Source organism: Sinocyclocheilus grahami, unplaced genomic scaffold (genome assembly GCF_001515645.1).
Source record: "Sinocyclocheilus grahami isolate Dianchi unplaced genomic scaffold, SAMN03320097.WGS_v1.1 scaffold888.1, whole genome shotgun sequence".
Lineage (NCBI taxonomy): Eukaryota > Metazoa > Chordata > Actinopteri > Cypriniformes > Cyprinidae > Sinocyclocheilus > Sinocyclocheilus grahami.
The window spans coordinates 298,488-310,412 of NW_015506067.1; the positions used below are offsets into that span (position 1 = coordinate 298,488).

General features: G+C 37.3%; 1 protein-coding gene across 1 annotated transcript in view; it reads right to left on the reverse strand.

Moving 5' to 3' along the window:
• LOC107563726 (caspase recruitment domain-containing protein 11-like) overlaps positions 1 to 3,897 on the reverse strand; it is a 17,722-nt gene extending 13,825 nt beyond the window's left edge. Inside the window, exons 1-2 of the mRNA XM_016248667.1 lie at positions 3,803 to 3,897; positions 1,268 to 1,489 (exon numbers count right to left, since the gene is read on the reverse strand). Coding sequence (XP_016104153.1) covers positions 1,268 to 1,489; positions 3,803 to 3,809 — 229 coding nt within the window. The 5' untranslated portion in view covers positions 3,810 to 3,897. The remainder of the gene's footprint in view (positions 1 to 1,267; positions 1,490 to 3,802) is intronic.
• Positions 3,898 to 11,925: the final 8,028 nt, after the last annotated feature.

Sequence of the window (11,925 nt, forward strand, 5' to 3'; positions counted from 1 at the left end):
GTCAACTTATTCTACCATACTAGATTCTACCATTCTTGAGCATACTAATACTCAAATGAGAGTTAGCTGGCATGTAGTTGCAAAGTTGCTTATAGTCGACTGATTAAGGGGACCATCAAAATAAAATGTAATCATATAAAACATTGCATTTTTTTCAGTTGGAGTATTAAGCTCACATCAATTAATTAACATTAGCTCCACAAGAAACACTCAACATCTAACCACTCACAAGCTGTAATAAGATACTGTGCAGATCTTAAATAAACAATGTCAAGATATGATACAGTCCATTATTCTGTAAATGAAGTAGATTTAATATGGTGTTCATTGTGTGTTATAAATAATCATACTCTTAACCTTATAACCACAAATACATAAGTATTATGATGTATTATAACTGTTGTTATAATACATCATGAGTTGATATAACATATTATACGTTTTTTTTTATAATGCATTATGCATTCATTATAATGCCTGAAGAATACCCTTATAATGTATTATAAATACGGGCTTCATAGAAAGTGTTACCTGATTTTCTTCTGATTCTCGAATGAAAATGGTGCAAATGCAGTAAGAACTCATTCATTGACTTTTACAAAGCAATGGAAAATATTTTCATGAAAGCGTAAGCCATCAAATAAAATCAACAAATCATTAAATATGAAGTACATGTACCATTTGTTTTCTTTCATTCATTTCTACTGCGTGTTTTGTGTGTGTTTTTGGGGAGGATCTGGATACTTAGTCCGTTTGTTTTCCATTTATACACACATTCGCATTATAAAGCTGACCCAAAATGAGTTAAAACCATATTAGACACTGGTTCATTAAATTCACCATATTTTTTAAGATGTCAAAAAGTTTCAAATGTTGTATAATCGCAAAACAAACACTTTCACACTCAAATTCTCATATTCAGTAGATCTTCATTATACTTCATATTTTTTTATACATAAATCAACTTTTTTGGGGTAAGAATACACTACTGTCATAATTCCTGTTTGGTCTTTGATAGTCATTAAAAAAAAACAAAAAAAGCCTTGAAAAGTCAAAAATTACTCGCATTGTTTAACCTTGTATAAATGTTTTTTTTCCCCCCTGGCTTTTGGTTTTTACTTTATTTATTTATGTTTTATTATATATGTCTTGTTATTGTTTTTGTTGTTCTATACTTGTTAATGCAACTTTATTTAAGTCCTTTGGCATGAATAAAGATGCAGTGTTTGGAAAGTGTCCATCACTACTGTGGTGTTTTGCGTCTCACCGGCTCTGCTGATTCTCAGTGGATACTGACTGGAGTTCAGCACCTCGTCCTCGTCCTGCTCGTCGATCACCTTGCATTGCCGCAGGTACGGCGTCAGCTTCGCCGGGTTTAAAATGCGGGTTAGTTTGTGTCGCACTCCTTCCACTCGCTCCCACAGCTCCTCGTACTTCTCCTCCTCTGACGGAGACATGAGCGAACTCTCGTCTCCCAGCGGCCGTTCACCTGCGAGAAAACAGAAGACGTTTATGAGGTTCACGATCATAACATGAAGCAGCTGCTCCTCAAGTGGCAGGTGATGTGGGAGGCAAGAAATCGTGCCTGTTTTCTGTTTTTGTAGTTGCTTTAGTTAGTACTTCAAAAATGGTCAAAGGTCAAACAACATTTGGGTTATAAGACACCTACAAACCAACACAACAAATCATCAACCCTCCAGATGGGAGTTACTCATCAAATTCTGTTCAAACCACACTCTTAAAACTAAAGGTTCCTGACAGGGTTTTTCACAGCAATGCCATAAAAGAACCCTTTTGGGTTCCCAAAGAACAGTTCTTAAAAGAACCATTGTTTTCATAGTCTGAAGATCATTTTAATATTCTTAAGACCCTTTTTTCTTTATAAAGAACCTTTCGTCCAATGGGGCGCAATCTGGTTAGCAGCACTGTAAAAGCTCAATCATTTTAAACACACTTTTTAAAAATGATATTGAGCCTTACAATTTAATGGGGTTTTTTTTGAGTCGTTGATATAAATCAAAAGTTGAGAAAATATCATTTTTATTTATGGAGAAAATTCATACTGAACCTGAATCAACACAAATCACTTCTTATTTTTAAAGAAAAATAAATGATGGAAAATTGGCTTATTTTAAAAGAATTTGCTTCTTCTCAGGTCCATTTGGTAAAAGCACATTCATTCAGAATGAATAAAATATATATTTAAAATTCAGTCTCAATGTTTCCAAACGGACCCAAAAGTTATGCAAGAAATGAAAGTTACTGCACCTCATTCACGAAACAAACTTATAATTATTTCACACCAGTGAATTGGTGAATGAATCTGAGCAAGATTTTATCTTATCTGATTCAAAGGATTGCACAGTTATGGGAGATTTGCAGCATCAGACCACAAGCGAAATAAGTCCAAATTGCGAAGGTAAAACAAAGATTTTCCATAGTAACTTTGAAATAAATCACAATTATTGGAGTAAGTTTTCTAAGAAAATACTATTTCAGTCTTTCTACCATGAAAAAAAATTAATGTTTACTATGTATTACTTGCTGTTTCTTTGTAATTGCGAAATTAACCATTTCTGAGTGAAAACTGTTTCAACACCAGTTCTTTCTTTCCTTCTTTTTTTCTTTCTTTCTTTTCAGTGTGTTTTGGTGAACTGGTGGCTACTTTGTATATCGTACAATCTTATTAACTGTTTGGATGTTTCTGTATGATATTTATGCTCCACTGATGGTTATGTTCACATAACATTATTGTATAAATCACAAAATAGTAAAAATAACTCTAAAAATAGTTATGTTTTCTCATGAGATTGGCATGAATGCATGTGATGAAGGTGATATCCTAAATCCACATGATCATAACATGATCATAAAACAGATTGTAAATTCAACGCATGAAGAGCACAACATCTCACTGCTGGGGAATGCAGACAGTACCATGCAGACCTCTCACTGAACTTGAGAGATAATCAGAGAAACGGACCGATAACGCTGCTGGAGGAAAACAAAAACTGCATTTTCATCCAGACCTGCACACCAAAATGTCACCGCTCTGAGGTTTCTCGGGAGACTTGGCGTAGATATCAGTTACGATTCATTTAATCATCACCTTTGTCTATATACTTCTAAAATTCCTTCAGATGAATAAAACACACCGAAACAACTAAACTGCCATCATCCAGTAAGAGTGCAGCGCTATGAAAGCATTCATGTAGAGCTCTCTACCTCTAACTTTTGATTGCAAACCTGTGGCAAACCTGAACCCAGTTTGAGGAATTCAAAATATCTCATTTGTGATTCTTCTTCTTGGGTTTGTGTGCGTCTGTGTTCAGGTCAGGCAGGTCCAAACACATGCTGGAATCTCAATGAATGTCTCATAGTGAAGGAATCCAGTGCTGGGAACGACAACACTTTATTGTACACTACCAGAAGCACAGACTAATGTACGCTAATGTACGTTTCTTTGTAATTAGGCTACTTGTGAAAATGACTACCAATTTTTGAGTTAAATTTGTTTCAGCTTAAATCCTACATCATTTTTTTCACTATAGGCTATACACTAACTGATATAGGCTTCGTTATGAAAACACAAGAATAATAGCGTTAAAAACAACACAAGAATGAGGTCTGTGCCAAGGACACTGAAAAAGACTAGTCAAGTTTTAAATATAAACATGTTTTTTCCCCATAATGTCACATAATGCATTTGATTTATTCGTTGATTTTATTCTGTATAAATGAATCGGTTACTGAAGCAGCCGATGAGGCTGAAGAGATAAACAACTGAAAGTTAAGGTCTTACCGCTCATGATTCAGCTGATGAACGAATGAGATGAGAGCAATGAAAACAACAGCGACACTTCAGACAGACACAAACCAGATGCGAAGATGCGAAGATCTCTCTCTCTCTCTCTCTCTCTCTCTCTCTCAGGAGTCAACGCTACATTGACATAATCGTTTACATTCGTCTGCCTTTCTGCCTCGACACCCACATCATTTAAACTTCAGGAATCGATTTAACTTAGGTTTAATTATTTTAGAAGAATAACGCTCAGTCAGTGTTCGGAGAAAGAAAAAAAAAGGGAAAACACTAAATGCCCGAGTCACGCAACAAAATATGAAAGTCACGGTGAAAACTTCATGTGGCAATGCTCCTGTTAATTTGTAACTAGTATCCGGCGTGATTAGTCACATTCCAGGCGGGTCAGAGAGTTCAGTGACCTGTTCGTTCATGTAGCCTATGTGAGGATGATCCACTGGAGGGAGACACGAGACTGGACATGAAACACGGACTGACCGCTTCAGATAGAAACCAATAAAGGTATCTATCTATCTATCTATCTATCTATCTATCTATCTATCTATCTAAAATAAACAATAAATAAAATAAACAATACAATTGATATCCTACTAAAGGAATAGGCTTTTTAGCAAATCTCGACCGCTTAATTGTTTACATTGTCGCAAAAATGAAAATATTATCGCACAGCTACAGACTATAAAGTCGAATATAGATATTTTATCCAACTTTATTCTCATACAGTACACTCGCGTAATACGATAGGCTATATAGCCTACTTCATAGCAATAAGCTGCTCGATTTTAAATTTTGTGGCAAAATCTAATATCCCTTTAGGCTATATAAAATTGGATACTTTATTCACATACACATAAGCCAATATAAATGGCAAATCTCAACTAGGCTACCTGATTGCTTGTTGCAAAATGAAATGCCTGACTGTTATTAACACTGTCTGTCCTGTTTTAGCCAATGAGTCTGATGTTGAACCATCTGTCTGTCCAGTTCCAAACAAGGAACCTGTTATCTGCCCCATTTGTCCAGTTATGAGCCCAGAAAATATAAATGCACTCCATGTCTGTCCCGTTAACCCTGTCACTGCCTTAGAGACATTCAGGAACTGTCTGCTTGTTCTGTTTCCCCAAATGTGTCTGAACTGTCTGTCTTGCCAGTCCTTGTTAGTGAATCTAATTATGAACTGTCTGCCTGTTCTGTTTTCTCAAATGTGTCTGTTGAACCATCTGCCTTGCCAGTCCTAGTCTGTGAGCCCGTTTATGAACTGTCTGACTGTCCAGTTTCAGTCAGTGAGCCCGTTCATGAATTGTCTGCCCGTTCAGTTGTCACCAGGAAAAATATTGATGAACTTGGTTTGTTCCCTGCCTCGGTCCTTGAGACCGTATATGCTCTGTCTGTTTTTTTGTGTCTCAGTTTTCCCTAGTTCCCAGTCTCTACCAGGGGTCTCTGCTCCGTCTGCTCAGCCACGGTGGCCTTCTGCTCTGCCGTGGTGGGCTTCTGCTCCGTCCGCTCCACCGTGGTGATCTTCTGTCTGGCTCTGGTGGTCTTCTGCTCCGCTGTGGTGGTCTTCTGTCTGGCTCTGGTGGCCGTCTGCTCCGCCATGGTGGTCTTCTGCTCCGTCCGCTCCACCGTGGTGATCTTCTGTCTGGCTCTGGTGGTCTTCTGCTCCGTCCGCTCCGCCGTGGTGGTCTTATGTCTCGCTCTGGTGGTCTTCCGCTCTGCCGTGGGGATCTTTGGACTCGTCTGCTCTGCTGTTGCCGTGGTGGTCTTCTGCTCCGTCCGCTCCACCGTGGTGATCTTCTGTCTGGCTCTGGTGGTCTTCTGCTCCGTCCGCTCCGCCGTGGTGGTCTTATGTCTCGCTCTGGTGGTCTTCCGCTCTGCCGTGGGGATCTTTGGACTCGTCTGCTCTGCTGTGGTGGTCCTGTTCTGCCGGTTCTGTCCTGGCGCCCTCCTCTGCTGGCTCCACCCTGGCTCCCTGCTCCGCCTTGGCATCCTGCTCTGCTGCCTTTGCCTCAGTCCCGTCCCTTCACTTCCACATGGACCTGGCCCTCCATCCCTCCCCCTGTTCCGCCTCCTCTCCACCACCCTCCTGGATTGTACTATGTCGGGATCATCTGGAGGCCGCTCACTGGTCCGTGGTCTTCCGTCTGCTCACCACCAGAGGTCGCCTTCTGATTACATTGACTCTCACACCACACAAACTGTTGCACGTCACCCTGGACTACATTTCCCATGCTCCATTGCACTGATTGGACTCACCTGCAGCCAATCACACACACACTATATAACAACCACTCAAATCCTTCTCTAATCGCCGAGTATTGTCTGCGTTTATCACTCTCCTAGTGGTAGTACTTTACGGTATCCTGTCTGAGTTTAGTCTAGTTCCTAGTTCTAGTCCTGTTTCGTAACATCTAGTTTTGCCTGATTGTCTGTTCCCTGCCTGTCTTGGATTTCTCTCTCGTCTAGTTGTTTGGATTCTGTTCGCACCTCACCTGGATTAATATCTGTCAGTGGATTACTCGCCTGCCTCATCCTTTGGATTATGTTCACCGTTGATCGACCTACGCCTGTTTATTGGATCACTCTTCTGTCTTGTCCTCTAAATACCTGTTTGCCATTGTCCGACCCTTGCCTGTTTTGACTATGTTTAAGAATAAAGCTTTGCAGGTGGATCCACACGTCTGCCCCATTACAAGCACTCTAGTAACTACTAGTATCTAACAAGAAACTCTGATTAATGAATTAGCAAGTAATAGTGGTTGTTCGAATGTGGTAGTTCACTATTAGCTAATCAGTAACTACTATTTTTTCATACCTCCCTAAGAACTACTGAGAACTATACAGGTTCATAATTAATATGAGTAATGAATAATGTATAATTAATTCTAAAGTTCAGGTCATGGTAACCCACTAGTAATGACTCAAGTATAACCAAATTCTTCCGAAGGAATTACTAATTATTTGGATCAGTATTCTACAGTGAATAAAATGATTAATTCTCTAGTACTGAATGAAATCATTGTAAGCTTTTTAGGGTCTTGTAAAGTATTGGATAGTATTCAGATGTTACTACATCCTTCTAAAGGAATTAAATTTTTTTGGGATCAGTATTCTAAAGTGAAGAGCGTGATAACTCCCTAGTAATTACTGAAATCATTGTAAACTTTTGAGATTTTTTGTAAGGTTCTGGTAAGTAATTAATTTTGCTAGATTTGGTAACACTTAAATAATTAGTGGGTTACCATGATCTTCACTTTAGAATACTGATCCAAATAATTAGTAATTTCTTCAGAAGGATGTAGTAACACTTGAGTCATTACTATCCAATACCTTTCATATATCTCAAAAGTTTATAATGATGTCAGTCAATATTAGGGAGTTATGATGCTTTTCACTTTAGAATACTGATCCAAGTAATTAGTAGCTCCTTTAGAAGGATTTGGTAATACATGAGTCATTACTAGTGGGTTACCATGATCTTTACTTTAGAATTAATTATACATTATGCATAATTCACATGAATTATGAACCTGTATACAGTAGTTCTTGTGAGTTATCCAGGATACATGAAAAAATAGTAGTCATTGATTAGCTAATAATGAACAACCAGTTTCACCTGAGCAATATTCTTACTAAATCGTTAATCAGAGTTTCTTGTTAGTTAATAGTAGTTACTAGAATGTTAATAGTGCATTAGTCATTTGTTCCTGTGTAGTTATTCATTAATGATGGAACAGTATTCTAAAGTGTTACCTAATGTTTTTAGCATGACTTTGAGAAAAATTAATGTTACTTAATGATAGACTTCTTCACGGCTTATGTTTGCAAATTTCATTTCATTCTGTAGCCTAGCTACTTTTTCTACAGTTCTGTGTTATGTTAAATGCTACTGTTTCTTTTGCTACTGATCATTTCTTTTGCTACTGATCATTTTCTGACAGATAATATCATGATCTTTTAAGCGTCGGCGAAGCAGTGTTGCCAGATAAGGCTATGAAAACAAATAAAAATCTTTTGTAAATACGATAAGATAAAGATATCGCTAGCCCTAAACTGCAACTTCCCACTTTAATAACTTTCTAAACTAAAGTGTCAAATTAAAGGGGTCATATGATGCTTTTTTAAAGATCATTATTTTGTGTATTTGGTGTAACAGAATATGTTGACATGCTTTAATGTTCAAAAAACACATTATTTTTCAAATACTGTACATTATTGTAGGTCCTCTATGCCCCGCCTCTCTCAAACGCTTAGTTTTCTACAAAGTCCCTCCTTCCGACAAGCGCAGTCTGCTCTGATTGGCCAGCTGACCCAGTGCATTGTGATTGGCCGAACACCGCAAGCACTCGTCGGAAATGTAACGCCCCTTACCATAATCACGAGCTTCATCTTTCAAAATAAATGAAAAGACAGAGCCCGAAAGGGGAACAGAGTCGCGTGACAGACTAAAGAATATCTCTTTGGTTTTGAGACTTTAGTCTTTGCAACTTCAGGGATCTTATCTATGCACAATCAGCTTGTAACACTCCAAAGAGAAAGGAAAACTTGAAACCGCATCATATGACCCCTTTAAGTGAAAAAGACAAGTCCAAGAACGCTTACAATAGCTGGATCTGGCAACAGATTTTGCACACAAGTGCCCTGTTTTGCAACGATCATTTTCATACGATTCTTGCAAACTGTCTAAACTTAATTATATATGCAGACACACTTATGAGGAATTTTAAACATCAGATTACAGTCATTCAAAGAACAAATTTTATTTCTGATCATGAAAAATGTACCGATTTCCTGGCGGTGCCGTATGAACGGCCATGAACACACTAATATTTTCAATAAAGTTGCATTGAAACGGTTTAGCCTATTGTGCCATCTTTCTCTCCCGCAACAGCCCTTAAGTTAGTATGCCTATCTGTGCAGTTTTACAGTCAGCACGCATGAAAACTGTACAGTGAGTGTTAGCTGTGGACTGAACTGTTGTGAAAAACGAAACCAAGGAGACGGCGCTCAGGAAGCCGCAGGCTAAAATAAAGTGCCATATACATTGAAATGTGCTCTGAGCTTCCTTCTGCAGTGATTGGTTCCTCAAAAACATGAGAATTTCCTCTCGCTTCGGTCCCGAGCTGCTTCCTCGAGCGCTCCGGTTGTCCCGACACCAGCTGCAGTCAATCTGAGAAACAAAAGATTCCTGGAGAAATGGAAGAACATTTATGAGACTATGTCTGCGTCCCAATGTGCATACTATCCATCCTAAATTCTATGTGATATTAGTCATTTTCAATACTATCCCTGATGAAAAAAAACAGCATATGCTGGTTAGGCATGTTTTGAAGCTGGGATGCTGGTTTGAGCTGGTTTAAGCTGGTTTATGCTGGTCCTTTGCTGGTTTATGATGGTCCTTAGATGGTCATGTGCTGGTCTTAAACTGGTTGGACCAGTTTAGGACCAGCACATGACCATCTTAAACCAGCTAAGGACCAGCATAAACCAGCAAAGGAACAGCTTAAACCAGCTCAAACCAGCATCCCAGCTTCAAAACATACCTAACCAGCATATGCTGTTTTTTTCAACAGGGATTTAGGGTAGATAGGGTGGATATGCACATTGAGACGCAGGGACTGACAAGTTTTACTGTTTTTAATTTGACAGAATATTAGCTAAATAACCATGAACATAATCTTAACTTGAAACACAAAAGATAAAATGGAATATCAACCAAATGCTATTATCATGATTTTAAAAAGGTCTTTACAGTATATTCCCACAACCAAACGTGTATGTGATGTTTTTAAGAGTGTGTTCATACACAGACAGCATTTACATGCATTCCTTTAGCAGACACTTAAATAAAGTGAAAGACACAGTGAGGGAATCCTAGGATTGCTGAGTCATCCATGACTAAATCCCCCAAACCACAATCATCGTCATTAGAATCATTCTCTCCATCTCTGCATGATGTCATGTTTATGGATGAGTGGGTAGGAAAACCTGAAACATGTGCAGACAAATAAAACACCTCAAATACTCTCACACAAATGCCTAATGTATTCGTGATTTAAAGGTGCAGTAGGAGATCTTGGAAAATGCTAACTTTAGCCTGATAGCAAAAAGTACCAAAGATTTAAACTACTTCAGTCTGTGTGCACTGAATTTATTTAATACACGAGTTTCACAATTTGAGTTGAATTACTGAAATAAATGAACTTTTCCACGACATTCTAATTTATTGAGATGCACCTGTATTGCACCTTTAAGCACATAAAGAAGGTTTTATTCAAAATTGCAATTAATTGTGACAATGGTTTTTGACTCTTAAGTGGATACTGAACAGTCCGGAGGTAACAAATCACAGATCTCTTGTAAACCATCAGAAACACACTATGATATGTGTTGTATGTTTGAGCTAGGAAAAACTATTTCAAACCCCCCCCAAAAAAACTTTTATATATTATAAAAACCGACCAAATATTATAATTAATGTAAAATAAGATTACAAATGAAATCTACTTTATAATTATTAAGACAATAAAAGTAATATAGTGTTATTTGCTGTTTCTTTGTAAAGTGTTTGTTAAATTAGGCATTTCTGAGTGAAATTTATTATAATTATTTTCAGTGTAACGTAATATACAAATGAAATAAAATAGAACTATTAAACAAAACCAAAAATATAATACATAAACTAGGGAAATAAGTAATTGAAAATGCATCCATTTGATTTTTATTTATTTATTTATTCATTCGTTTTATTATTAGTCTATTATTTATTTATTTATTTTAGTGCTGTCAAAAGATTAATCACGATATTTATTATGTGTATATGAATACACACACATGCAGTATATATTATGAAAATATTTACGTCTATATTTATATAGTTTATATTATAAATATATTTAATATTTTAACATAACCTATTTTTCTGAAATATACATGCATGTGTGTGTATTTATATATACATAATAAATATACACAGAACACACACACATATTATGTAAACAAAAACTTTTATTTTGGATGCGATTAATCATTTGACAGCACTAATTTATTTATTTGCAGTTGTGAGTTATCAGCGGTCAGATTCAAGAAATCAACATTTTAAAAACTGTCAAGATTGAGTGACTCCTGATTTACATTTATGCATTTGGCACCAAATGTGACTTCATGATTTATATTTTATCCGTCTGTATGGGAACATGGGATCGTCAAAACCATTAACCCACACCAGAAAACACCAGCAAAACCATTTCTAAGCATAACCGGACCATGATGGATCCTCATGTGACATCTGGAGAGTTTGAGGCTTCATAAACCCTGAGTGTCAGTACGCAGACGCTATTAAAAGTTACATAAACGCTGTGAGAAGTTTGTAAAAGTGTTGCGGGAAGCCAGTGTGGGCAGTGAGAGTATTTGGCTCGAGGACCAGGGTGTGTCTGTGGTCATTGACTTTGAGAAGAAACAGCAGCTGGAGGAGAGAAAAATAGTGATATTTGCGAGAACGAGAAAAAGAAATGCAGACAACATTGAAGAAACTGAGAATGTGCAGGATATAATTTTGTCCTTGCAGTGGGAGCATTTGTCCGCCGTCCAAGTCCAAAAAAACGTTTTGACTTCGGTCCCTCAGTCGGAGAGTGTTTTACTTGGAGACGGATGGAATGAGAATGAGAATCAGAAGGAAAAGAGGAGGAGCAGAATAAAAAAAGACAAAAAAAAAATTGTCTAGGAGACATCATGTTGAGGAGCAAGTTCGCTACCCTAATAAACCTTTACAAATACTCACACTCACTCATCCCAGATAACAACAAAGTTTTGCTAATGTTTCTGTTATGAAAACATTATTTTAAAACAAAAACTTTTCTGTGAATATTAGAGAAAACCTTAGGGTTCCATTTTAGCATATTTTAAACATTATGGAAATTTTACTTTTAAAAGTCCTACGAGGAGGTTTGTGCATCCCAGCTAACAAGGAATGTTCTAAAAACTTTGGCTAACGTTCTGGCAAGGTTCTCTCAAAGTTATGAACGAGCATTCTTCCAGTAAATGTATCTGTTCTCTAAATAAATAAATAAAAATATATTATTAAACTATTATGTCAAAAAAATGTTCCA